Below are 27948 nucleotides of genomic sequence, written 5' to 3' on the forward strand. Positions count from 1 at the left end.
TTTTAAGTTGATGAGAATTTAATACAGGCAAATTAGGTGCTTACAAGAGTTGAAAAGCTGGGCAAGAGGGTTCTAGGCTGGGCCTCCAGGACAGGCTCCCAGATTGGTCTGCTCTGGGAGTTGCTCCCTCTGCCACCACCAGGAAGATGAGGAACCAGGCCACCACAGGCTGACCACAAGAACATACATCAATGGTATTTTATGGATCAGGAAGCCCTTCAACATCCAAACGACCACTGATGGTATTGGAACACTACTGGAAGGAAACCTAAGGGCTCTATACCTCTGCAGGAGCAACTAAGTTGCTGAAGTCGACCCTTGAATTACTCCTTCCACATCTTTGTTGGTGCATGTAATCTGCAAGGCAAATTACATTCAGAAACTTGGTTTCAAGGAAGTATAAGACATGTAGTTTTAACTTCCCAGCCTCTAGAATACAAGAAAGTACCTAAGAAAGAGGTCAGGATGAATAAGTACCTATTTACCGTATCTACAAACTTCTTTTCACTGGCCCATCCAAGTAGGAGTGGTGATCAGACACGCCCTCTCCCAGTTTTAGCTCGATGAAAACTGACCACAAGCGCCCCATCTGTCTGGCTTTGAAGATCACCTCTTTTCCTGGCCTCAGAGGAACCTAAAATGTCCTGTCCTCAGAGTTGTTTCGATAATCTATACAATCTTGTTGTCAGCCACTTCTTCAACCTAATCTATTATTCTCCTCCTTGGTCCACTCTGCTCCAGCCATATAGGGCTCTATGCTGTCAGTGTTTGTTTAAACAGATTAAGGATGATGCTCCAAAGGGCCTTTATTCTTCATGTCTGGTATGTTCTTCCTGGAGAAGATATCCATATGGTTCTTTCTCACTCAAGACTCTAATAAAATGCACCTTTATCAAAGAGACTTATAGACCAATCTAAAGCAGCTCCATCTTCCCCCTCTCTTTTCACTTTCCCTGCTTTGTTTTCTTCATTGCATTTATCCTCATCTAGATCATGTATCTGGTCATCTTTTCCCACTTGAGTGTGAGTTTCACAGGGACAGGAATTTTGTGTTTTCCTTATTGCTGCATCCTGTACCTGAAACGTAGTAGGTACTTCAGAATGAATGAATGAATGCTGTAAAAAGAGGAAATTAAAGTTGCCCCATTTTCTAAGCTGACAATCAACTTTTCCTACGCACTACTCATGTTATCCTCCAGGTGGTGCTGACCAGCTTTTTCATCTGCTAACTTCTAGAGAGAAAACAGTAGTGTTGCAATGGATTAGGATAAGCTTAGGTTTTTCAGTCTCTGGTCCAGAATTCTAGGCTTTTTTTTTTTAGATGGCATCCATAATCCCCCTTATTTCTTCTTATTCCTGCAGGAGAAAAAAAAAATGGGCCTTCTTCACCTAAAGCATCATCAGTACACTGTCTCACTTAACCTTTACAATTTTGTAACTGGGATTAGGATTTCCATTCTGGCCAAGTGAAAACACACTCAGAGTAAGTAGCCCAAGTCTCACAGAAGTGGAGTCCAGATAAGAATACATACAGGCTTGGCTGCAAATTCCCGCCCCTCCAAAAAAACTTCCTTGATTTTATTCAAGTTAATGGCTCTCTTAATGAGAACTACAAGTCTGGAGTTGATATTTTGCATTTCAGAGATTTCCATATTGCCTGCCCCTTTTCCCACCAGGTTCCCTTTTTCACACAAAGACATCCCTCTCAGGCACTTTCTTCCAGAGACCCAAAGTCCACTAGCAGCACTTCCTGTCCCAGGTGCAGGGCAACGTGCTAAGTCTGGCTGCGGTGCCCAAGAGATAAGAATTCTCCAAGTTGGCTGTTGTCCAGATGCATCATCCTCATGGTAGTAACACACAGGCCAGGAAGACAAAGAGCAGGTGCATCTGTGAAAGGAAACAGAAAGCCATCTGGTCCTCAGAAAAAGAATGTTTTCAATTCTTCCTCTGGGCCCAGAGCTGAGGTGACAGAGAAGTTTGGCACTGGAAGCTCCAAAAATACTGAGAGCTGGGGAAATTAGGGATATGAGACAGTACCTAACTCACTCAGTCACAAAGTAAATTACTGCCAGATTTGAAATCTCGCATCAGGTCTCATGAATCTTTTAATTTTTCTGCTATATTACGTATGAGCATTACTTTCTAAGGCCATTATTCTAGACAAAGCCAAAATCCCAAGTAGTACTTAGCTCAATTCTGACAAATTTATAAGATCAGATAAAATTAAATATGTTGTGATTTTGATGGCATGTCTCTTCTCTCCTTTCATTACAAATTCTAGTCAGATTCTTGAGTCACTCTTACTCAAACTAGATTGGCAAAACTAGAAAGTTTTTGGAATAGGAAATGTGTCCCTGAGCATTAACAAACACCTAGGTTACTGCTTGGTGATTATGCAGAATAGGTACATTTCTTCCTCCTGTAAGAATATTGTTTCCCAAGTTATAACCACTCAATATTACTGGGATTTCTGAAGAGCCACTGGAACTGACACCCCTTCTCTCCTCTAAAGAACATTTCTCGTAATGACTATAATGCAGAAAAGGGCAATTAACAGGAAAACTGCGCAGCTGCCTCTAGAGGGCAAACAAGGCTCATTTTAATTTAGAGCTTCTCTATCTGGCTAACTCAGCTAATTCTTTAGTCTGACTACACAGTCCAAAACAAGCCTGGCTTTGCTTCCTGTCATGCTAGGAGTCACTGCAGTAGGATGACTCCATTGCAATGTGGTTAGAATACATCCTTCTTCCTGGGATTAGGGAAACTCAGATCTAGAGATAGTTAAAGACATAGTGGTCTGTTTCAAACACTTGGCTCTGGAGGACTACCCAAGCCAAGGAAAATGAGAGGAGTTGAATTACAACAGAAATTTTTATTAAAATGTGTCCTTCAGTAATATGTTAGCATACATACAATATACACACATACATCTGTACACTCTTTGACACACCTCACGGATTGCCACCATCAGTTTAACCAATAAATTAAAACTAAAAAAGAGTGGGGGGGTGTGGGAGTGGGACTAGGGCAAAGTTTCCATGTTTTATCTGGTAAGAAATTGCAAATTCCTTAGAATTTTCCTGGGGAAAACCTATGACAAGAGAATCTCTGAAATAAAATACATAAATCCCTGCCCGCCCCCCGCCCCCCCCAAAGACGTCAAAAGATGCAGTTACAAGTGTGCTTCTCAGAACAGGAGCATTCATTCCACTTCATACTCTGGCTTCTGCATCTTCCAGCTTCAAGACAGTCTTCCCCTCAGCTGGGGCAGAGAGGTTCCTATGGGCACTTGGGCTCGGTGCACCTGGGGCTCTGGGTGTCGAGGGACAGGCTGCGGCCTGGGGGTGAGGGGAGCCACACTCATCTGAGGTGATGTCTGGCACATCATCTGATTGCGTATCAGAGCTCTCCAGGTCACTGCGGATGCTCTCGGGCTGGGCCAGGCTGATGTCCCAAGCTTTGTTGGCCAGGCAGTCTTTCTGTTCACAGCTTTGGTGTTTGCAGGGGGGATCCTCTTCATTGTTGCCACCACTACTACCACCTTCTTCTTCATTCTCCACCATCTGAGCATGAACATGGAGTGAGTCCTCCGTGCTGCTTCCACTCACCAGCTGGTAGTGGCTTGGTTTGGCTTCAATGTCCACTTGGATTTCCATATTGTTGCATTCTCTGTGGAGACAAAATCCACTTTGCTGAATCATGCATGGGTCATGCTATACCTGTTGGTAAAAGCAGTTTGTGGGTTCAAGATTAGAAAGTCCAAAAACATAGGTAAATAGTAGACTAGAGCTCACTTTTAAAAATAAAATTACCCTAACACTCAAATAAGATGGAGAAGAACAACTAGATTTTTTTTGTTGATTTTAAATATGCACACAAATATACACCTCTGCCTATTAAAAAAGCAACTAAAAACGAGCTTCTAAAATTCAACTAAGGGTCAGAGTCTTACACTATCTTATACTCAAAATATGAAAGTGAAGGAAAAGTCGTAACTTTTTATTTCTTTGCCACAATTAGAAAAAACCAGGATCTCTCTAGTAGGGAGTGCTATGATCACACCATGCCAGATACACGAGCTTCTCAAAAATACAGAGAAATAGGCTATAGGAGCCACATCAAGCAAAGAATATGAGAGCAGAAACCACAGACGCGCAGACATCAGTGAATACCAATCTAGCTCTTTAAGTTCCATGTGAATAATTACACTGTTATAATAGCCAAGAAAAGAAAAAAAAATGTAAAAGAAAAGGAAGAATAAAAGAAAGAACCTCTAAAAATCAAGTGCTAAGAAACAATCAAGAGATGCCAAACACTCCCATACCAAGAACTTGCTCAATGAATTCACAGGGTATACACACTATGTATCCCACTAGATGGTACAACAGCCCTAACAAGAAGCAGTGAGCTTCTGAAGGCTGAAACCCAACCACAAAAAATGCAACCTCTCCTAGGCATCTGACTGTTCACATACCTGTCCTGTGGGTTGTAGGAACTGATTATGGAACCGGCCATAGCACGAGTGCTTGCGTTGTCACTAATTGCACCAAGACTGGCTGTGTCTTTGGGGAAAATTTCCTTTTGGACATCGGCTTGGACTTCTAACCTGTGTAAAGAGGGGACGTTTAAGTTAATATGAGACAGTCTGCTTCCTGGCACATACCTCTTCCATTATTCTCTTGGAAACTGAGTTGATCTGATCTTTTCCAAATGTCAAATCACTCAAATAGACACCCACACATCTTCTTTCTTAAATTTATCCATCTCAATCGTCCCCTCATTTCTATTCCCACTGCTACTGCTTAACTTCAGGCCCGCAACTGCTCCTGCCTGGGTAACCGCAATTGGGCTCTCTTTCCAGTAGCCCTTAGTCCAAGTAAAACAACTTTCAGATCAGTGCCAATGTCGACAAAGACCTGATCACTCTAACAGCTCTCTCGGCTCCCTCTTGCCAACAGGCATTTAAGGTCTGCCTGATCTGCCTCCAAGCTCTCTCTCTAACCACAGGTCCTAAATCATAATTGCACTGAATTTTTTCTTTCCTTGTACACCTATACACATTTTATACCTCCATGACTCTGCACATGCTAGTCCCTCTCTCTCCAAGTTCCCTTTCTCTACATGACAAACTCTGAATATTCAGTCCTTGACAATAAAGGAAGTATCATCTCCTCTCTCTTCCAGGAAATCAGTCACATCCTGCTAAGTGCTCTCATAGCACCTACCTATTTATTAAATCAATTTACGCACATCTCTCCTGCTCATCTGTGAGCTCCAAAAAGTGAGAGACCACATCTCATCCACACTTTGCCCTCCATGTCTTGAGAACTTTAACATTTAGCCATCAAATTATCCCTAGGCTATGAGCTTAAAGGCCATACAAGAGTCAGCTTCCTACAAGGGCAGTAAACTTCACCAACAGTGTCTTGGAGAACTCTGAGCTTTTCCCTTCTTGGCTCTAACACCATTTGGTTGTACACTTAAGTATTTCCTCATAATGGGTTTCACAGTCAAATTCATCTGACTCATTCACTTCCTATAAAAGGCTTTCACAGAACTGGAACAGCTGGACTGGCTAAGCTGCAGTTTCAGCAAGTCACTCTCATTATGTCTGTCTGCTTATTTACAGGGGTGTTGGTTTTAAGAAAGCACAGCAGTGAATTCTCTAGCATGTGGGGGCGGGATCCCCTAACAAGAGACAACCAGAGTCATGAGACGGAGGCAGGTCAGCAGCAGTCTGCAGCTGCACATTCAGTCAACCTCCGTCCTGCTGCCTGAGTCTTTGCTCTGTTGCTCTAGTCTTAAAGGCTCTTCAAGAATGTGCCATGGCCCAGGAAAATGGAGCAGTGCAAATTAAAGTGCACTGAGTCAGAGACCTGGGTCCTAGTGTCAGCTCTGCCACAGAAACACTCTCAGAATTGGAAGAGACTTTTCACAAAGACCATCTCCTTAGGTGGTTCCCAGATGCCAGTCTGTGCAATGGCTATGCTAGAATCACCTGGGGAGCCTTTTCAAGACATAGACCCCTAGGTCCCACTCTAGGAGCTTCTACTTTATTAATTCTGAGATACGGCAAGGAAATCCATTTTTAAAAGGCTCCCAAGTGACTGACAGGCACTCAGGTGTGGGATCCAGTGCATGTGCCATCTGTTGCTTGATTCCTTCTAACTCATATTAAACATTTCCAGGGGGCAGTTCTTGTCGTGGCTCAGTAAATAACAAATCCAATTAGTATCCATGAGGATGCAGGCTCAATCCCTGGCCTTGCTCAGTGGGTTAAGGATTCAGCGTTGCTGTGAGCTGTGGTGTAGGTTGCAGATGCGGCTCAGATCTGGCATTGCTGTGGCTGTGGCATAGGCTGGTAGCTACAACTCTGACTAGACCCCTAGCCTGGGAACCTCCATATGCCACGGGTGTGGCCCTAAAAAGACAAAACAAAACAAAACAAAAACCAGCATTTCCAGGAATATGCAGCTCAGCATCTACTAAGGTAATCCATTCTTTCTTTGGACTTTTATATAGATTTTTCCTATACTCTCTATAATGAAACAAAATTAGTTTCCCTCCAGCTTCTGCCAGATCATCTTAATCTATCACTTGGCAAGAGGAAGAACTGTTAATCCTTTTTTCCAGTTCTAGGCCCTTCAGATATCTGAAAGCAAGTGTCTCCCCTACCTCCCTACCTTGTTTTTTTTTTTTTTTTTTGTCTTTTTTTGCCTTTTCTAGGGCCACTCCCTCGGCATACGGAGGTTCCAATGCTAGGGGTCCAATCGAAGCTGTAGCCACTGGAATATGCCAGAGCCACAGCAACGTGGGATCCGAGCCGCGTCTGCAACCTACACCACAGCTCACGGCAACGTCGGATCCTTAACCCACGGAGCAAGGTCAGGGATCGAACCTGCAACCTCATCGTTCCTAGTCAGATTCGTTTCCGCTGCACCCCAATGGGAACGCCTCCCTATGTTGTTGTGTACCACCTGTACTTCTATCTAGGCCTCTCTTCTCCAGTGCATTCAAATAATTGCTTCTCATATAACATCTATTATGCTCCTCTTAATATGTTCTGCTTTATCTAACTGGTGAAAAAACCAAGCAAGTCACAACCTTTTTAGTTATAAAACTTTACATATTTTCAACACAAGTTCATAGAATTGATTCTCCTTATCTACCAATGGGAATCAGAATAGGAAGGATAACAGCACCAATAAGCCAACAAGATACAGCACAAATGCTGTAGAATTGAAAGCCAGTGACAAACCTAATGGAGGGCATAGCCTTGGGAATGCTACCAAAATGCGTGCTTCCCTTCCTGATGGAGGCAGCCTAGTGCATAGAGGGAGGATCTGAAGTCAAAATTATTCTTTATATGGAGCCACTACGGTGCAGTAGGAAGAAGCACTGAACTTTATGATAAGTCACTCAACCTGTCTACCTTGTTTTCTAATTATAAAAGCTAAACCCACCACTGATGATTAAATCAAAATGAGACGACACATGGGACATGCCTGGCACAGAAAAATGGCTCAGTATGATATGTTACTTCTCATAACTGCAAGTGGTTCTGTCAGAAATTACCTATTGGCTTACCTGCTGTATTTTCCCTTGCCACTGGAAAGAATGCCACCATTCAGTGTGCCTCCTGAGAGGGCTGCAAAGCTGGCTGTTTCGCTGTATGGACCCTGCATAACACTGAGTCCATCTGTAGGGCTTCCACTGGTGCTCAATACACTAGTTAGACCTTCAATGCTACTTTCCCCAATGCTGGGATTCTTGAGGGCTCGCCAGGCATCTGCCACTGGGGATGGAACCAAATATTTCAATTGAAGACAGCACGGCATCAAAACAGTGTCTGGCATTTACCTGCAATGACTCTTCAGAGTGGAGAATATTCATGTAGAAAAATACTCATTTATTCACTTAATGAACAGCCACCACACATTAGGCAGCCACCACACATTAGGTGTTTAAATATATGCTCACATTTAATCTTCCCAAACCTAGGGACTTCCAAATTTAGATTGAGGAAATGAAAGCTTAGGACTAAATAACTCGTCGGTGGCTAATCATACAAAACTACAATCTGATTCCAAGTCCACTATTATTTTTATTACACTGTAGCCACCTAATCAAACATGAAGATTTCAAAATATATGTAGGTCATGTGCTGATTCTAGTAGGAAGCTTGAAAAACTTTGGGGGAATCTCTCTTTCCCAAGTTAGTTAATATGGTAAAGCATAAACGACATCAAAATATAAGTTAGAAGACTTGATACAGTTCCAGCTCTGCAGAAGCTCTTAAACCCATTTAAGATATTGAGACAAAGGCTTAAAGAAGTTCCCATTAAATGGCTAATAATAGCCCCAGCCCTCTCTCTTCAGAGATATTGTAAAAACCAAGTGAGATAATAACTGTGTGAAGTCCTCTGAAAATTATATATTTTATTTTTATTTTTATTATTTTTTTGTCTTTTTGCCTTTTCTACGGCTGCTTCCCAAGGCATATGGAGGTTCCCAGGCTAGGGGTCTAATCTGAGCTGTAGCCACCGGCCTACACCACAGCCACAGCAATGCCAGATCTGAGCCTCATCTGTGACCTACATTACAGCTCACGGCAATGCCGGATCCTTAACCCACTGAGCAAGGTCAGGGATCGAACCCGCAACCTCATGGTTCCTAGTCGGATTCGTTAACCACTGCGCCACGACGGGAACTCCTGAAAATTGTAAAGTACTGTGCAGATATAAGACTTTATTATAATTATGTAATTTACTATTACCAGCATACTTAGAGTTACTTGGAATCCTACTAGTTTGTACCAGCTACACAGAGGAAAGCACCAGAGGAATTAACCTAATAACTCTGGAACAAAGAAATGAAAAGCTAAAAATACTTTACCTCCTATAAAGCTCATTATCTAAAACAATCCAATGACAATCTCTGTAAAATGTGCTGAATTTTACTGACTTTTATCTTGTGTCCCATAAATTCAAAGGGAAATTAAAGTTCTCTTTTTACCTGTGATTGGACCATCATCTTCATCAAACTCAATTTTCACTCCCTTTCCATTAGCTGTGCTAACTCCACAGCCACCTCCTCGACAGAGAGAAATGGGCACAACCCCATAGACATAAGCCAGCATAATAGGAACGCCAATACCTGGAGAAGAGGAGGAAACATGTCAGCAGGCCATCAGGTTGCAGCTGCCCTGAATTCTCCTTCCCAGGCTGAGCACAGACAAACCACTTTATAAAGGGCCAAGGAAAGACAAAAGATGGCAATGCTAAAGAGTTAGCTTGGTCTAACAGGAATCGGAAAGGCCTGGATTAGAATCCTAGCTCCAATTTATCAGCCATTATGACCTTGGACATATCTTCCTAGGGCTGCCAATGATCGATATATGTATCATGCCCAGCAAAGTAAGTGTATGTTGCTTTCATTTCCCCTCTTCCACTCTGAAGTGCTAATCCAAGAACCAATCAAACATTAAATAAGTGGCTCTTAGGGTTAAGAATCCCTCCAAAGTGTCAATTCCAAAATCCTACTGCTGTCAAAGGCAGAATGGATTAGCTGTGAAGAGCCCAGACTCTGAAGTCAGAATGCCTTGATTGATATCCCAGCTAAGTGACCTTGGGCAAAGTACTTGTACCTTTTTGTTACAACTGTGCTGCTGTGAGGATTAAATGAATTAATACAGGCAAAACACTTAGATCTGCTCCTGCCATTCTAGAGAGTCTCAATAAATGTTAGCTATATTATTCTTCTTCTTCTAAACCAAACGCTCATGCCTCCTGAAATACTGTGAGGCATTAAGGAAATCAAAAGTAATTTCCTTTTGTGGGTTTCATGCCAAGTGGAGAAAGAAGAGGAAAGGTGAAAAACTAGGCCTTAAAGTAATATTCTTTATTTTAATCTTTTTTATCTGCCAGATGGAGTTCTAGGAACTAACTTAATGAAAGATCCATAAATTCATTTGAGTAATAAAAATAAATAATAAATTAAAAAAAAGAATGAAAGATCCCAAACTGATAATTTAGTGTGGCTGATAATCACAAAAATATTGCCTAATAGACTTAACTCCCAAGGTGCGTTTGACATAGAATGTAGGAGCCTCTGGGGTGAAACATCTGACCTGCTGGCAAAACTGTGAGGTCAGAAAGCTGATGGGGATGGGGGGAGGGGTTTGGGGAGGAGCTGTGGTCCTGGCTAGTTTCTTACCAACACTAACTGCAGCAATAACTGGGGATGCAATGACCGATAAAGTCACTCCTCCTGTGATAGCCAAATTCCTCTTATGTTTGGAGGTTTTCCTTCCTTCATACCTGCTATGAATCTAAGAATAAGAAAGAAAATCCAGGTCAGCAGGTTAGGACATCAATCTCTTTCCTGGGGAGAGAAAGGATAAATGAATATTCCTGTATAAGTTGTTTATATTAAAACATATTCCCCCACCTCAAAGTGTTCTCAAATTCTAATCTAACTCAAAGCAAGATGATATAAACTAACAAGGAAAAAGTTAATACAAGAAGAGACCAAATAACTCAGAGGAGTGAAGTAGCATTTCACCTTTAAGTCACTGAGACAAACCACACCCAGGATATTAATAAGAACTTTCAGATCTCTTGAGGATTTATGAAAATCCATTTAAGAAATTAATGTTATTTTTATCCAAAACCAGCTGGTTTTCAGGCAGCTCTGAAATAAAAGCACCTTCCCATTTCCTTCAAACCTTTACCAATAAAACTGAAGATGGAATATGCATAGAACCAAGCAGATCTTACCTTCCTGCCAACATAAACAGGAATGCCAATGACCATGGCAGGAATGGCAATGCCAGCAATGAGGGAAATCCCCACTGGAGCACCAATCAATGTTCCCAGCTGCCAAAGAATTTTCTTCTTACGGCTCCATGGCTTCTTGCCCCAGAATGTACAGCCAGAGGGACTGCAGAGGAAACATGCTAAAGTTATTATCAATATTAAAAATGCAGTTACTGTCACCAGAGGGCTTGATAAGAACAAGAGCCTTCTTTCCAATAGTGGTGATTAACAGTTATAAAAGGTTACAAGAAATGAATATATTACATGAGGGAGAACAAAGGACAAGGCCAGACAGAGTTCTGGCTCTTTATTTATTTTTTTGGTAAAGGCAGGTCTCCAGACTTGAAATCTCTTTTCCATTCTTTTCTGTTGAACTCTGTCTCTCTAACCCATCAACGCTGATCCTATTTCACTGACTGATACTACTTAGGATCCTGCACAGTCTATGTACTTGACAGTTCATCCAAACACACTGTCCTACAGCTGATGAACTCTGATTTGTACAGTTTTCTTAGCATATGTTCTACCACACCCAGTAGATACTGCTAACCATGTTCCTGGGATAGGATATAAAAAAGACTTCCTCACATCCTTCATGTCAGTTTCATACTCTGACTTTGGCTACTTTTACACTCAGCCCTTCTGAGTTCAACCCCTTTTGCTTACTCCTTTTGTCCTATCTTCTCTATTAGATAAGATAGGCAGTTTTGAAAGTAGGGATCATATCTTATGCACTCCTGTGTCCCCAATAATTGGTGTACTGTAAATACTCAAATGTTTGCTAAACTGGAAATGAAAGTGTTTCTTCCATACAATGAATGTTAAGTTTGTAAATATTAATTCCTTCAGGACAATATGTTAATGACTACCTGATCCAAAGAACTGTAAAAAGGTTAACTATAGCCTTAAGACACTAATAGCAGCATTCAGGGGTTCCCTAGCTAGGGATCAAACCTGCAACACAGCAGCAACCCAAGCCACAGGAGTGACGATGCCAGATCATCAATCCACTGAGCCACCAGAGAACTCCCCATAATGATGTTCATAAAGGAAAACTTAAAGAATGTCAGTAAAGAAGAATGAGGCAGAGAAAGCTGGGGGAAGGCATTACAGACAAAATGACATTTGAAGTGGCCCTTGAAGGCTGGACAGGTTGAGATAAAAGAGGGTTGCAGGGAGGGTGGGGTGAATAGAAAGCAGTCCAGGGAAAGGAAAGAACATGAACAAGTATGGAGGTAAGATGGCACAGAAGAGACACATATTAGCTGGGATATAGTATTTATGAAAGCAAAATGGAAAAAGGTAGAAAGTAGATTGGGGCCAGACCCTTAAAACCCATGCTAGGGAAATTGAACTTTAATTGGAAGGTAATGGAAAGCAGTCACTGGAAGTTGCCGAGTGGAGAAAAACATGACTGAAGAGGTACGTCAGAGGAACTTTTTACAGCTTCCTTATGCTATAACGAGAGGACAGATAACTACGTCTCTTTGACATCCTCTTCCCTAAATCAGTAAGACAAAAAAAGTTATAAAAACAATGGACATTTCTCATCTCACCTGAGGTAATGCAAGTCTGAGATCTCTTTCATACAAAGCCAACAGAATTCACAGCCACACACTGCACAGGTCATATGATTACAGCTTCCATCATTCATCTTGATAATGTAAGCACTGCATCGAGGGCATGGCTTGATGTCATCTGCTGGGGAGCAGAGAGAGGAAGAATGGGTAGAAAATACTCTCAGTTAAACTTAGCTTGATTTTATTATTGCTAGGGTTATGCTTAAGAAATGAAGAAGCAGTCAAGAATTCTTGACTGAGGATTCCAAATTGTGCAACCCACTTCACGGGAAGGCTGGCTATGTCTAGACCTCAGGAAATTTCATAAAATGGATCCTGTTAATGCTGAGCTGCCTATCCCCCAGACTGGCATCTTGCACAGCACTTGAACCACACTCTGAGCAAGGAGACTTCCCTAGAGAGAAGGATGGTTCCAAGAAAAATGGAATTTCAGCAGTCAGTAGGCTGGCAGAATTAAAAGCACAGTCCTACAGGAAGAATAGTCTGCAGCCTGAAATTGGATTTAATTCTTGAAAAATTTTAGTTGAGGAAACATTTTTCAGGCTCAACAAGTATCACTGTCATTTGCTGTTAATACAATCTACAGTCCCTTCCCATGATATTTCGAATTCAAAACCTAAAAACAATTTAGTATGCTATGTCGCATACAGATGGTAATTTTCACAGCAAATCAGGAACTATCCTATCAAAATAACAAGTCAGGAGATTCTGCTATGCCAGGAAAAAGTGAATGGTAAACTCTTTCCTACTAGCTTCTCCCAAATGACATCAGGAAATAAAGCACATTTATAAAAGGCAATAAACCCACTGACATTTTTAAATATGTTTACTCTGACATGTTAAAGTTGAAACTGAATGTGTGATATTCCTCATTTTAAGGTTAATCGTTAACCCGTACAATATTATTTCCTTTCCTTAAATCTGTACCCTACTTCCAAAAGCAGTAATGCACTTAAAGCTAGTAGGAAAATAGGACAGGTTTAACATTAAATGTGTTTCTGCTCACAAAAAAAGTTTTGAAAAAGCTTCCAGCAAAAGGACCTAACTGTTCTCCAATCTGAGACATGTTATTAAGAAGATACAAACTACAGAATTCAGTTTTGCTTTATTCCACTTTTACCTGGGTTGGATAACCTATAAATGGTCAGAGAGAGAATCTCAAGAAATTTTCTTTCTTAAAAAAAAAGGGGGGGGAGGGGAGTTCCTGTTGTGGCTCAGCGGAAACAAATCCAACTATTAACCATGAGGTTGTGGGTTTGAACCCTGACCTTGCTCAGTGGGTTAAGAATCCAGTGTTGCCATGAGCTGTGGTGTAGGTTGCAGATGTGGCTCGGATCCTGCATTGCTGTGGCTGTGGTATAGGCCAGCAGCTACAGCTCCAATTAGACCCCTAGCCTGGGAACCTCCATATGCCATGAGTGCAGCCCTAAAAAGCAACAAAAAAAAAAAAAAGAAATTTACTTTCTCATACAGAATGTGTTTTACAGTTTTATACCTATGCAATATTGAAAGTGTTGACAAATATTTTCTGCTTTCTAATCCCATAAAATACTTGAGTTATACAGTAAGGTAATCTCTCCCTGCTTTGGGCTCATACTATAAAATAGCAAATAAAGAGACAATGAGACGATACCAACTTATACCTGGTCCAGATTCTTGCCCATAACTGAGACCTGAAGTGTGCTTGGTCCGAACTCGCAATGTCTGCGCCCTCTGCTGACGGGCCATATCGCATGTCTGATTTGGATGCCATATTTGCTTGCAGTGGTAGCAGAACTCAGTTTGGCAGCCTTCCCTCTCACAGGTCAGCTTTGGGCAGCTGGCACAGCCATAGGCAATAACAGCATAACTGGATAAGGAAGAGACAGAAGTAGGAAAAACATTAATTCGTCATTCCAGTATGGTAACACTGTTTAGCACTTCCCACCACTTCATACCATGTAGAGGAAAGAACACAAATAATACACATGCATGATTACGCCTAACAAACTGTAAAACATATTCTATATGAGAGAGTAAATTTTTTGAGATTCTAATAACACAAACCATTTATTTCCTGAAAAAATAGGATAAAATATTACATTTAGCCTGAATTTCTAGCATGTATTTAGTCAGTTTAATCTGCTTTAGGAGGAGGGTGTCATACCAAGTTCCATAAATAAGGATACAATACTATTTCCTTTTTTTTCTTTTTACAGCCACACCTGCGGCATATGGAAGTTCTCAGGCTAGGGGTAGAATTGGAGCTGCAGCTGCCAGCCTACACCACAGCCAAGGTAATTCCTGATTCAAGCAGCATCTGCGACCTATGCCACAGCTTGTGGCAACACCGGATCCTTGACCCACTGAGTGAGGCCAGGGATCGAACCCACATCCTCATGGACACAATGTCTGGTTCTTAACCTGCTGAGCTACAACAGGAACTCCCAAAACTATTTCCTTTTGATGGTTTGCTATATTTAGAGAAATTAGATTTTGTTTAAAGAACAGAACATTTGTAAAATAAAGAGCAACAGCAAAAACTAAAGCAAGTATAATTTTTCTTATTGAGCTACAGTTGCTGTACAATATTATGTAAGTTTCAAATGCACAACAGTGATTCACAATTTTAAAGGTTATATTTAACTTATGGTTATTATAAAATATTGGCTATATTCCCTATGTTGTTCTATATATCCTTGTAACTTATTTTATACATAGTAGTTTGTACCTCTTAATCTCATACCCCTATTTTGCCCCATTCCCCTTCTCTCTCTCCATTGATAACCACTAGTTTGTTCTATCTGTGTCTGTTTCTTTTTTATTATATTCACTAGCTTATTTTTTAGGTTCCAAAGATAAATGATATCATCCAGTATTTTTCTTTCTCTGACTTAATTCACTTCGTGTAATACCCTCCAGGTCCATCCACGTTGTTGCAAGCGGCAAAATTTATCAACTGATCTATTGATGGACATTTAGGCTGTTTCTATTTCTTGGCTACTGTAAATTATGCTGCTATGAATGCTGCTATTGGGGTGTATGTATCTTTTCAAATTAGTGTTTTCTTTTTCAGATAAATATCCAGGAGTGAAACTGCTGGGTTATAGAGTTGCTCTATTTTTAATTTTTTGAGAAACCTCTATACTGTTTTTCATAGTTGCTGTACCAATTTATATTGCCATCAATGTTGTAGGAGGATTCCCTTCTCTCCACATCCTCTACATTTGTTATTTGTGGTCTTTTTGATGATAGCCATTCTGATACATGTGAGCAGATATCTCACTGTGGTTTTAATTTGCATTTCTCTAATGACTAGTGATGTTGAGCATCTTTTTATGTGACTGTTGGCCATCTAGGTCTTCTGCCCATCTTTCAACTGGAATTTTTTTTTATGTTGTTGTATGAACTTTACTGGATATTAATGCTTCATTGGTCATATCACCAGCAAATGTTTTCTCTCATTTGGGAGGGTTTTTGTTTGTTTTGTCAAAGGTTTCCTTTGCTGTGAGAAAACTTTTAAGTTTTTGTTGGCGGGAATGTAAATTGGATCAGTCATTATGGAAAACAATATGGAGTTTCCTCAAAAACTAAAAACAGAGTCGCCATATGATCCAGCAATCCCACTCCTGGGTATGAACCCAGACAAAACAGTAATTTGAAAAGACACATGCACCCCTATGTTCACTTCAGTACTATTCACAATAGCCAAGACGTGGAAACAACCTAAATGTCTATCAACAGATGAATGAATTAAGAAGATGTGGTACATATATACAATGGAATACTACTCAGCCATAAAAAAGAATGAACTAATGTCATCTGCAGCAACATGAATGGACCTGGAGATTATCTAAGTGAACTAAGTCAGAAAGAGAAATACAAATACCATATGATATCATTTATATATGGAATCTAAAACATGACATAAATCAACTTATCTATGAAACAAAAATAGACAGATATAGAGGGGAGATTTGTGGTTGCTGAGGGGAGGGAAGGATTGGGAGTTTGGGATTAGTAGAGGCAAAGTATTATATACAGAATGGATAAACCACAAGGTCCTACTGTATAGTGCATAGCACAGGGAACTATGTTTCATCTTTTGTGATAAACCATAATGGAAGAGAATATGAAAAAGATATATATATGTATATATGTGTGTGTGTAAATATGTGTGTGTGTATATATATATATATATAAATCACTGCTGTACAGCAGAAATTACAACACTGTAAATCAATAAAATTTTTTAAATTAAAAAAATTGCTATAATTTATGTCAAAGAGTATTCTTTTCATGTTTTCTTCTAGGAATTTTATGATTTCAATACTTTTTTTTTTTAGCTGCACCCACAGCGTATGGAAATTCCTGGGTCAGGGACTGAACCTGTGCCAGAGCAGTGACCCAAGCACAGCAGTGACAATGCTGGACCTGATGAGCAGGGAACTCCTACTTTTTCATTTTTAAGTTCCACAGTGAAGCTGGTCTGACCACAGACTGAAAAACAATAGACAGAGAAGGATTCATGATCAACTTCTACTGAAAGCTTATTTCATCTTTCCATATTTTTTTCCAGTTCAAATCTGTACCTTGAAATATCTTCTTTCTTGACAGCTTCCAGAATCCAAGGATATAACTCATCTATTTTATTAATTTACATAGAATATAGCCATAGCTCCCCCAACCCCTTACGATACATATTCTTATTAAGATGGGGAGATTCAGAGAGTTCCCGTTGTGGGACAGTGGAAATGAATCTGACTAGGAACCATGAGGTTGCAGGTTTGATCCCTGGCCTCGTTCAGTGTGTTAAGGATCTGGTGTTGCCGAGAGCTGTGGTATAGGTTGTAGACTTGGATCAGATCTGGCATTGCTGTGGCTGTGGTGTAGGCCGGCAGCTGCAGCTCCGATTTGCAGTCTGGGAACCTCCATATGCTGCAGTTTTGGCCCTTAAAAAAAAAAAAAAAAAAAAGATGGGGCGATTCAGAATCAGCCCTGGCATCAATTGTTTCTTATAATTCATGTTTATTTACCAAGATTTACTTTCCCACTAACAATCCAATATAACTATTAGCCTTTCTGACTAATTCTAAATATGTCAACTAAATGCACAGATTACTCTAATAAATGGTTGGATACTTTATTTAATGGTTTCTTCATTTTTTGCTTTTTAGGGCCACACTTGCAGCATATGGAATTTCCCAGGCTAGGGGTCAAATTGGAGCTACAGCCACTGGCCTATGCCATAGCCACAGCAACTCAGGATCTGAGCTGAGTCTGCAACCTACACCACAGCTCAAGCCAGATTCTTAACCCACTGAACAAGGCCAGGGCTCGAACCTGCATCCTCACGGATCCTAGTCGGATTCGTTAACCACTGAGCCACAAAGGGAACTCCAATGGAAACTTGTTTACAATAAAATTTTTAAAGAATTTTTTTTCTTTTTTTTTAAGGGCTACACCTGTGGCATATGGAAGTTCCTGGGCCAGGGACTGAATCTGAACTGCAGCTGCAACCTACACCACACAGTTGGGGCAATGCCAGATCCTTTAACCCACTGAGCCACAACAGGAACTCCTAAAAAAAATTTTTTTTAAAGTAATTTAAACAAACAAATGAAAAAGGGAAGACAGCAGTTGTGAAAGGTCAAACAATTTTTAGGTCAATGATTACAGACCTAGGCGTTGTCATCTGGCCTTTGTCATCCCTTATTCCATGCTCTCCTCCAAAAGCCAAAGACCTCAAACAACTTAAACAAAAGACTAATAACATTTTCTTTGATTTATTCTACGGTCTGTTCAGTTATCTCGTTGTACATTAGATCTTCATAACAGCAACTGAGGCTCTCAGGTTTATCAGGGATTCTGCAAGTTAATTCGAGAATGACACTGAAAATATCGATGACAACGTATCATCTATATTACATAATACAGGCTGTATTAAAATTCTTCTCGGAAAGAGCAAAGTGAGAAGAGGTCAATATATGAACGCAAATGATTCATATCCTGTAGGAGTTCTGAGCAAATCTATCCCATCTAGTTGCAAAATAACTACTAAAGATAAACGTTTCTCCTGAAGAAAGTGACTTGCTTGCTATTTGTGTTAAATGAGAAAGGTACTGGATGATCTCAGAAAAGTATTAGGTCAACTTCTGACAGTATAAATTAGATAGACTGCCAGTCAGGAAACCTTGAACATTTCATGATCCATTCCTACCTCGGATGTAGGAGTAAATATTTATTAGCAGATTCTTTTTTTTTCAAAGATTATTGACGGAATTGACAATGTCAATTTTGAGTGTAGAATTTGGTTCCAAAGAAGTAAAATAATCCCAAGTACTCACAAGCCCTCAGCAAGATATTACTATTACACAGAATTACTCAGGGCACGAGACTTGGCATTCCTGTTTTTGGGTATGGAGCCTTGTCTGGGCTCCCTGCCCCTGACTCATACTGCATGACAATGAGCTAATTAAAACCTACAAACTTCAGATTCTATCCCTAAAATGGAAGTATAGGTGCTTGCCACCTTCAGGTGTAACTAAACATGTATTTAAAACTGCATTTGAGATCTTGCCCTAAAAGTCATGGTATGAATACATAGCACATAGCACACTCTATTCTTTCTGCCTCTAAATACCCTTTCCTTACTTCTTGCCCTGGCAAATATTTAACCATTTAATAACCAGCTCAAATGTCATCCTCTCTATAAAATCCACTTAACCTCTCCAGGTAGCTGGTTGTCCACTTTGTGTCGCTGCATAATTAACTTATAATACTCAGCACATTATATAGTAATTATCTGTTTATATGTATGCTTCCACAACTAAACAAGAAAAAATATCCATTTTTTAAATCTCTAGTGTCTAGCACACTGATTCATGCTTAAAATACTTGTTTTGAATGAATGATAGAGAACCCACTCCTGATGTTTTTTTTCCTTTTCTTTTTTGCTTTTTAGGGCTGCACCTGCAGCATATGGAAGTTCCCAGGCTAGGCTAGTGGTCAAATCGATGCAGCTGCTGGCCTACACCACAGCCACAGCAATGGAGGGATCCTTAACTCACGGAGCAGGGCCAGGGATCCCACCCACATCCTCATGGATACTAGTCGGGTTCATAACCTGCTGAACCACAATGGGAACTCCCTGATGTGTTTTTTACTTTCCCCAGGTCATCTAGCTCTTTTCCTGGGCTCTTACTCTCCCCTAAAACAACCTTTCAAACTTATATATGCATTTACCGGCTTTCTATATGCCAAGTACTATAACTTAATTATTATTATTTTTTGTAGTTGTCTTTAGGGATTACGGGAATGTTTTTTCTTTTAAAAATTTTTTTATTATAGTTGATTTACAGTGTTCTGTCAATTTCTTCTATACAGCAAAGTGACCCAGTTATACATAAATATACATTCTTTTTTTCACATTATCCTCCATCATGTTCCATCACAAGTGATTAGATATAGTTCCCTGTGCTACACAGCAGGATCTCATTGTTTATCCATTCCAAATGCTTATTATAACTTAATTCTAAAATTCTGATAAGACCTTTTGGGGGGTAATCTCCTAAATTCAGAAGAGGGCAATCTTCTACCCCAGGTAGTTTTAAAAAAACTTCATCCTTGAGACCAAATCTGCCTTGACCATCCTTTTTTTTTTTTTTTTTTTTTTTTTTGCACACATTTTTTACAATTATAGTTGATTTACAATGTTGTGCCAATTTCTGCTGTACAGCAAAGTGACCCAGTCATCCATGTATAAATATACATTCTTTTTCTCATATTATCTTCCCTCATGTTCCATCCCAAGAGACTGGGTATAGTTCCCTGTGCTATACAGTAAGGCCTCACTGCTTAATAGTTTGCATCTACTAACCCCAAACTCCCAGTCCATCCCACTCCCTCCCCACTCCTCCTTGGCAATCACAAGTCTGTTCTCTATGTCCGTGAGTCTGTTTCTGTTTTGTAGATAGGTTCATTTGTGCCATATTTTAGATTCCACATATAAGTGATATCACATGGTATTTGAGTTTCTCTTTCTGACTTACTTCACTTAGTATGAGAATCTCAAGTTGTGTCCATGTTGCTGCAAATGGCATTATTTTTTGTTTTTTTTTAATGGCTTGCCTTGACCACCCTTGTTCCTTTTCTTCCATGTCCTACACTGGAGCCTCTCTCCTACTCTGTCTACTCTCTTAGCTGAACAGAGCATTCAGGTTTGCTAATTGGAAGCTAAATGGAAGGTGGAAGAAATTGCATGCTGCTAAGAATACAGAATCATCCTTTTCCCTCCTTAAGTTCGTACAACTTTTATTAATTTTGTTAATGCCCTAACTCTGGAAACATCTTAATGTGTGACAGGCTAAATAAACCACAGCGTTACCTTACTCTAACCCTGGGGGAGAAAATTCCATTAGTATGAATTTTTTAAATCTTTTTTTTAAATTACAGTTGATTTACAATGTTTCCATTAGCATGAATTTGATTATGTTCCAGCAGACCCTGGTAGTCAAAGAAATGTATTCCTATATTATATCTGTACTTCACTGCTCAAGGCATATAACTTCATTTACAAACAGACCCTGAGCATGTATAAGGGGGGAAGACATGGCCCAAGTTGTCACAATAAGCCATACTTTTACTCTTCCTTTTTACCGCCCTAGTTCAAACTCACGTCACCTCTTGGCCAGACAACCAAGAGACTACTATTGGATCTCCTTACTTCATACTCAAATCCATATTCCAATTCTAGAAGTTTATCTATCATGATATTACTCTTTTGCTTAAAATCCTTCAACAAAAAGAAAGAAGTCCTTCAAATCTATACTTCTTTGCATGGCACAGACAGACCTATCAATTTGAATCCAGTCTACCTTTCCAGGTCGATCTCGAGTCACTCCCCATTTTGTACATTCAGAGGCTAACCAAACTAGACTCCAGATTTAGTCTTAAATTTTTATACCTCCTTGAATTTGTTCATCACACTCTACCTTCATCTTTGTTTTCCTGGTATAAATTTCTACTCACATTCTTCAAGCCCCGATCAAATATCATCTCCTCTGTGAAGTCTTTATTGACACCATCATGTAAAACCTTTCATCTAGGAGTTCCCGTTGTGGCGCAGTGGTTAATGAATCTGACTAGGAACCATGAGGTTGTGGGTTCGGTCCCTGCCCTTGCTCAGTGGGTTAAGGATCCAGCGTTGCTGCGAGCTGTGGTGTAGGTTGCAGACACGGCTTCGACCCCTAGCCTGCGAACCTCCATATGCCACGGGAGCGGCCCAAAGAAATAGCAAAAAGACCAAAAAAACCAAAAAAAACCCTTTCATCTATCCTCTAAGAGCACTTGTATTTTCCTTAGTATATATTACAGTGCATTTATAATTATCTATCTACCTACCTACCTCCTCTGCCAGGCCAAACTCCTTGTCAAGAGGACCATGTCTAAGTTCTTTTTGTAATGCCCAGTACTCACCCAGTTTCAACATCATATAATTCTCAAAAGTGTCTACTGAATGATTACTTGTCTATCCTCTTCTTGCCTGCCCTCCTCTTACCTGTTTCTCCTCCCGAAACTGAGCAGTTTTATTTACCTTCCTTATCAAAAATTCAACTATTCATCCCATTATTCTGGAATTGAAAGATTTTATTCAGAGTTGTAGAAAATATTGGAATATAGATAGCCTAGTCTGGAAGAGCTCTTAATTTACTCAGAGCAGAAGATTCATTGTTAAATAAGGAAACTAACAGAAGACAGGTCAGAATAACTGTTAAAGAAATTTAGAAAACTGCAAACAGGGAAAGTTTCAGGTATGCTTTAAAGATGTCATCAAAAGGAGTTCCCGTCGTGGCACAGTGGTTAACGAATCCGACTAGTAACCATGAGGTTGCGGGTTCCATCCCTAGCCTTGCTCAGTGGGTTAAGGATCCCACGTTGCTGTGGCTGTGGCATAGGCTGGTGGCTACAGCTCCGATTAGACCCCTAGCCTGGGAACTCCATATGCCATGAGAGTGGCTCAATAAAATGGCAAAAAAGACAAAAAAAAAAAAAAAGATCTCATTAAAAAAATTAAAATAAACATATGTTTCCTGGCAATCTAAGTTTAGAGAAATTATACCAGACTGAATATCAGCATTAACAATCTGACATTTCCCCAGCTTATTCAATCACAAAACATTTTTTCTTTTCAATAATGCCTATACCTTGGGAAATATTAATATAGGTGAAATATAGAAAATAATATCAAAAGATAGCTGGAGACCATAAAGGGTCTTAAATCATGAGGACAGAGCATATAAACAATAAGTTCTTAAAGACAATAAGAAGTCATCTTGGAGTTCCTGTTGTGGCTCAGTGGTAACGAACCCAACCAGCATCCATGAGGATGAAGGTTTGATCTCTGGCCTTGCTCAGTGGGTTAAAGGATCTGGCATTGCCAGTGAGCTGTGGCGTAGGTCACAGATGCAACTTGGATCCCACTTTGCTGTGGCTGTGGTGTAGGCCAGTGGGCGCCTATAGCTCTGATTTGACACCTAGCCTGGGAACTTCCATATGCCATGGGTGTGGCCCTAAAAAGACAAACAAACAAACAAACAAAGTCATCTTATAGATCAGGTATGAGCAGGTTAAGCAGGGGAGTGATATAAAATATTCTACTTTAGAATGAGTACTTTGGCAGACATGAGAAAGATGTACTGGGCTGCAGGATGATGTAGATGGCAGGGGGAGGGGGGAGGATAGAGAGTTGTAAAATAGCTTAATTAAGAGAAGAGGTCCAGGAAGGTTTCAGAAAGGAAAAATCTTTCACTGACTGAGAAATCTGTCTTGCTCAGGGAGCTTGCTCTTCTCTCATAAATGTCCTAGAAACAAACAGAGGCTTCCTATTTACGGAATGATTCAATCCAGTTTTTGGGGAAGACCAATAGCTGATACTACCTTGTGGGGTCATGTGGGAGGGGGGATTTTGCAGGAGACAAAGGTAGCAATGAGAGGCTGGAGTGGTGGACCCACACAAAGAATTTAGGTTAAGACAGCCTTATCTCATATTCATCTGTACAGAAGACCTACCCTGTAAGGCAGGAAATACTCTATTGCCTCCTTTGCTCACCCCTCAGTCTTCTAGAGATTCTGAAAGGGCTTAAAGACTGGCAACAGGGCATTTGAGAGGAAAACATTACATGTTTTCATGGTTTGGAGGTTTCATGCCTAAATAGAGACTCTAGGGCATAGCAGATCAACTTAACATCTATTAGCTGTGAGACACTAGGCCCATACTTAAACTTCTTGGAACTGGTTTCTCCTTTAAAAAATGAGTTTACCACCATCTACCTGTATGAAACTGAGATGAAATTATTTCTGAATGAAGTTAGAGTCTGAATATTATAAAGAACTATAATTTTATCTCATTTGAAAGTATGTTTTAAAGACTGCGCTTGGTAATATTGTACTTAAAAACATTAAATAATAATGTGAATGTTTTCCCACAGAAACTGGATCCCTTATTTATGAATAAAATAAAACTGTATTTAAGTGAAAAATTCAAGGCTCTTTTCTCTGTTCTACAAATATTTTGTAAACAAATTATGAATCTTTTAATATAGTGTCCTCATTGTCATGAGTAATCACAGTGAAACTAATGATCAAAACTTTGTAAGATCACTTATAGGCTCCTCTCACCCTACCAAATACACAAACATACACACAGAGAGCAAAGAACTTGACAAATTTTTGGCGGGCAAGAACTTGATCTGTGGACAGTAAAGACGGTCAGGTATGAGAAAGGATAACTGGGGTCTTCAGCTACTCTTCTAGTTCTCATCCATGATTTTCACCCAACCCAGAAAGAGAACAGTTTGATTAAAACAAAACAAGCTATTTTTTCTCATGACATTAAAAAGAGACAGCAAAACCAGTGGCCACATCCCCATCTATTTGGGAAGTGACAGAAATTTAAAATTACTCCCTGTTTATCTAACACCTTCAACTGAACTCCCAAAACACTGTGAAAATATCAATTAAGCCTCTCAAGTCAGGAAGGACTAGGCCTATTTCAGATAAGAAAAATGAAGTAAGTTAAGAGACTGTTAACAATAAGAATCAGAAAAGAAACTACAGATTCCAGCATCCTTGCCCTTCATGTTGTCCTTAGGCCACACTTGATGAAATGACCCAAAGAGTAGCATTCCCAATAATGCTGATAAGCCTAAATTTTCTAAAGCTTTGAGAGAAAAGAATACTACTCTTGGTTAGAGTTAAGACCAGTGTTCCACATCTGGCTCCACCACATACTAGTTATGTGACCCTAAACAAGTCACTCAATTTACTTAAACTTCAGCTTCCTCAAATGTAAAACTAGATCAAATCTATTTTACAATGCTGTAAGGATCAACTTAAATTACGTGTGCATGACACATAAACACTCAGATGTTAGTTTGCTTGTTTTTCCCAGACTTGACCTTCTTTAAATCTTCAGATAATACATTTGAAAATTGTATTAAGCTTCTAATTTTTAACTAATTAAAAACTAATGATAATGTAATCTGGTAATTGGCTAAAATAAGAAATGGCCTAATTCTTTACTAACTTCCAAATCAGTAATGGTTTAGAGTTGTCATCATCAAGAGTGTAAATTGATTCCTATCCATTTTTATTGATGTGAACAAAGACAGAGACCAACTTCAGGGAAATAAAAAACAAAAAGGGAACTTGTCCAGAAAGATAATCAGTGATGTCACATCTCTCAGTTAAAATTCAAGGAAATTCACTTGAATTTTAAAAAGGAGTTTATATACTATTCCAAAGTTAATCAAGCAGTGTTCTCTTAAGCAAATATTCCTTTGGTTCAGAAAATCTATCAATAGCGTCTGTAAAACTTCAATACCCTATAAATTAATCTCTTAGGTCTAGGAAGATCACCAGATCATTAGGTACAAGCAAACTTTTCAAAGAGCCTACAAGGTTCTTTCTCATTCTTATTAACTGAAAGTGAAAGTGACCTACCATAGACAAACACCTCAACCTTTGACCACAACACTTCAAAGTAATTTAGAAACACCAACTCAGGGAGCTTAAATAACACACCCATCTCTAAACAAGTTTGGCAGAATAGAAAAACAGAAGAAATTAACTCATCTTACACTCCCATACACTCTCGGATGGCTTCTTTTGAAGGAGACAAATAGCAGGCAGCATCATGGAAATCTTAGTCTTTATATGTAGGCTACAATTAAAAGCCCTTTTTAACCCATGTAAAAGAAAGGAACACAGAGCTTTTTACTAGGAGTCCCTAGCATCTTTTTATCCTCAACATAGAGCACACAAGAATAAAATGATCTGTACAAGGTCAAGGAGCAGGTAATGGCACAGTCGGATGCCCCTCTTTGCTGCACCCAACCGTACACAGGATGTACTGACAGTACACAATCAGACTTTTTTTAAATGGGGGTCTCTACTGAATGCTTCATATAGCAAAATCTGGTTATACTATCTCTCTGCATCTACTACATATTTTCTCACGGACCTTAAAAATTCAGCTTGCCATGGTGCATCATCGAGAATTCAAGATCAGAGGGGCTGGGAAACAAACACATTTTCTCCTACCATATCATCCTTCTCAGTGCCCCACTGCTTCTCTGGACAAAGCAAGGGTCTGTCCACTCCTCACCCTGACCAAGACAGCAGTCTAAGAATCCTAGGGGACTCCCACTAGCTTGGCACAAAAAACACACAAAGCCCGGGGTGCCCCAGAGCTCTGTCAGTGAGCTATCCTTTCCCCCAGTGCCATTTCAGTCACGTGTATTCCAACTTTCAGCAGTGGGGGTCAGGAAGAACACACCTCTTCCGCAACGCTGCTAAGTCTGCCCCTGGCCAAATAGACACACCCCTCCAGAGCGCTGCCCCTCAGAAAGATATTCTCATTCTGTCCTTTGAAAGACACCCCCTCCCCACCCTCATTAAAAGACATCTCCTACTTCTGGACAGAGAGGCACTCGCCCGACCAAAAACTGCCTCTCCCTGCCTCCTGACTTGATGGACTGCTCCCTTCCCCTCGCGGACTGCTCAGCGCCCATCTCAAGCCTTCGGGCAGGGGTGGGGTATTAATTGGGTGCGTCCATCCCACTTGTCCTGGCTTGCGGGTGGTTACCGGTCACCAGCCCGCCGCAGTGGCCACCTCACCCTCCCTCCAACTGGTCATCCCTCACCTCTCCCTCCAGGCTGGGACACACGCGCGCATACACACACACACCCGCTGCGCAGAGGACCGCCCCTCGGGGCCGGCCACAGGCAGGGTCCAGCCCCAGGCCCCGAGTCCTCTCCCGGGCGGCCACCGCCCCCGGGCCACGCCCCCGCGCTCACCCGCAGTCCGGGGCCGGGCACCAGCGACAGTCAGGGTCCGAGGCCAGGTAGCGGCGCAGCATGAACTCTTCGTACTTGTGCATGAGCGGCGGGTCGGCGAGCAGCAGGCGGATGTCGTGCGGGTTGAGTCGCTCGCTGCATTCGGGGCAGCTGATGGGCACCCGGCTCTCGCTGATCTCCAGGCGCAGGTAGTGGCGGAGGCAGTCCCGGCACGAGCGGTGCGGACAGCTGAGGAGGCGCGGGGCCCGCTCCGGCGGCAGCCGCACCAGGCACAGCGGGCACTCCACCTCCTCCGGGCCCGAGCCGCCGCCCTCCGCTGCCTCCTCATCGTCCAGCCCGGGCCCCGCCGCCACCGCGGCCTCTGCCTCTGCTTCGGCGGCGGGCTCGGCGGGCAGCGCCTCGGGTGGCGGGGCCTGGGCCGCGGCCGGGACCGGGACGGGCGGCGGCGGCGCGGCCGGGGGCGGCGGCTCGGCCTGCGGCTTCGCCCGGGCGCGGCGGCCGCGGGCCGAGGCGGAGAAGACGCTGTGGAAGGTGAGGCGCCGGCGCCGGCCGCCGCTGCGGCACTTGGGGTCGGGCGCAGCCGCGTGTAGGGATGTAGAGCGCGGCGACTCGGAGTCTTTCTCGGAGCCCATGGTCCCCAGAGGCCGAGGGGCGAGGGGCGCCCAGCGCCGCACACAGCTCCCGCCTCAGCGCCCCCTCAGCCGGCGCCCAGGCCGCCGCCGCCGCCTCAGCTGCCCTCCCCGAGACAGAAGCCAAGCGGTTACGACGAAGTGGTTATAAAGCCTCCGCCCCGTAGCCGTTGCCCACTGCGCAGGCGCCTCGCGGAAACACCTCACAACCAGCACCGCCCCGGCCGCGGGGGGGCGCTGGGCGGGGCCGAGTGGGTGGGGCCGGCGTGCTGGAGCGGAGCTCCGCCTCCTCGCCGTCAGGTGATTCCAGGGCAGCCATCTTAAGCAGACGTTTGCCCAACTGCTTTTCTTGGCCTCCTCCCACCAGTCCATTACCTCTACCCCATCATCCCCACAGTGGAGTTGTCGGTTTACCTTTACTCAAGTATCACTTCCTGCAAGAATACTTAAGTTACTTTCTGTAAAAGCAGGTATGGGTAAATCAGATGGTGACTCCCAAGTGGTCCACCTTCCAACACTTCTTTTGTTGTTGTTCATTAAGCGAATAGCATTAAAAAAAAATTTAGGAGTTCCCATAGTGGCACA

At 41.6% G+C, this 27948-nt stretch overlaps 1 protein-coding gene across 9 annotated transcripts; it reads right to left on the reverse strand.

Annotated features, from left to right (window-relative positions):
• Window positions 1-27697, reverse strand: RNF19B (ring finger protein 19B). 9 transcript variants are annotated; one of them, XM_084963748.1, is made up of 11 exons: window positions 27524-27697; window positions 26735-27045; window positions 14041-14246; window positions 12374-12515; window positions 10779-10941; window positions 10216-10330; window positions 9016-9156; window positions 7588-7795; window positions 4475-4606; window positions 3177-3669; window positions 1548-1887 (listed from the first exon to the last, which is right to left on the reverse strand). In XM_084963748.1, the coding sequence occupies exons 1-10, from the start codon at window positions 27680-27682 to the stop codon at window positions 3213-3215; spliced, it is 2034 nt and encodes a 677-aa protein (XP_084819874.1). In that variant the 5' UTR covers window positions 27683-27697; the 3' UTR covers window positions 1548-1887; window positions 3177-3212. The 9 variants fall into 9 exon arrangements, 7 of the variants coding, with proteins under 7 accessions (XP_084819871.1, XP_084819874.1, XP_005665255.1 ...); XR_014807436.1 differs by lacking the exon at window positions 27524-27697 and having other exon boundaries at window positions 3177-3719; window positions 26735-27498; XR_014807435.1 differs by lacking the exon at window positions 27524-27697 and having other exon boundaries at window positions 3177-3719; window positions 12374-12518; window positions 26735-27498.
• Window positions 27698-27948: the final 251 nt, after the last annotated feature.

This window comes from Sus scrofa, chromosome 6, assembly GCF_054392235.1.
Source record: "Sus scrofa isolate SSC_HxYL_T2T_F1_AM1 chromosome 6, Sscrofa_HxYL_maternal_Yorkshire_Landrace_v2.0, whole genome shotgun sequence".
Lineage (NCBI taxonomy): Eukaryota > Metazoa > Chordata > Mammalia > Artiodactyla > Suidae > Sus > Sus scrofa.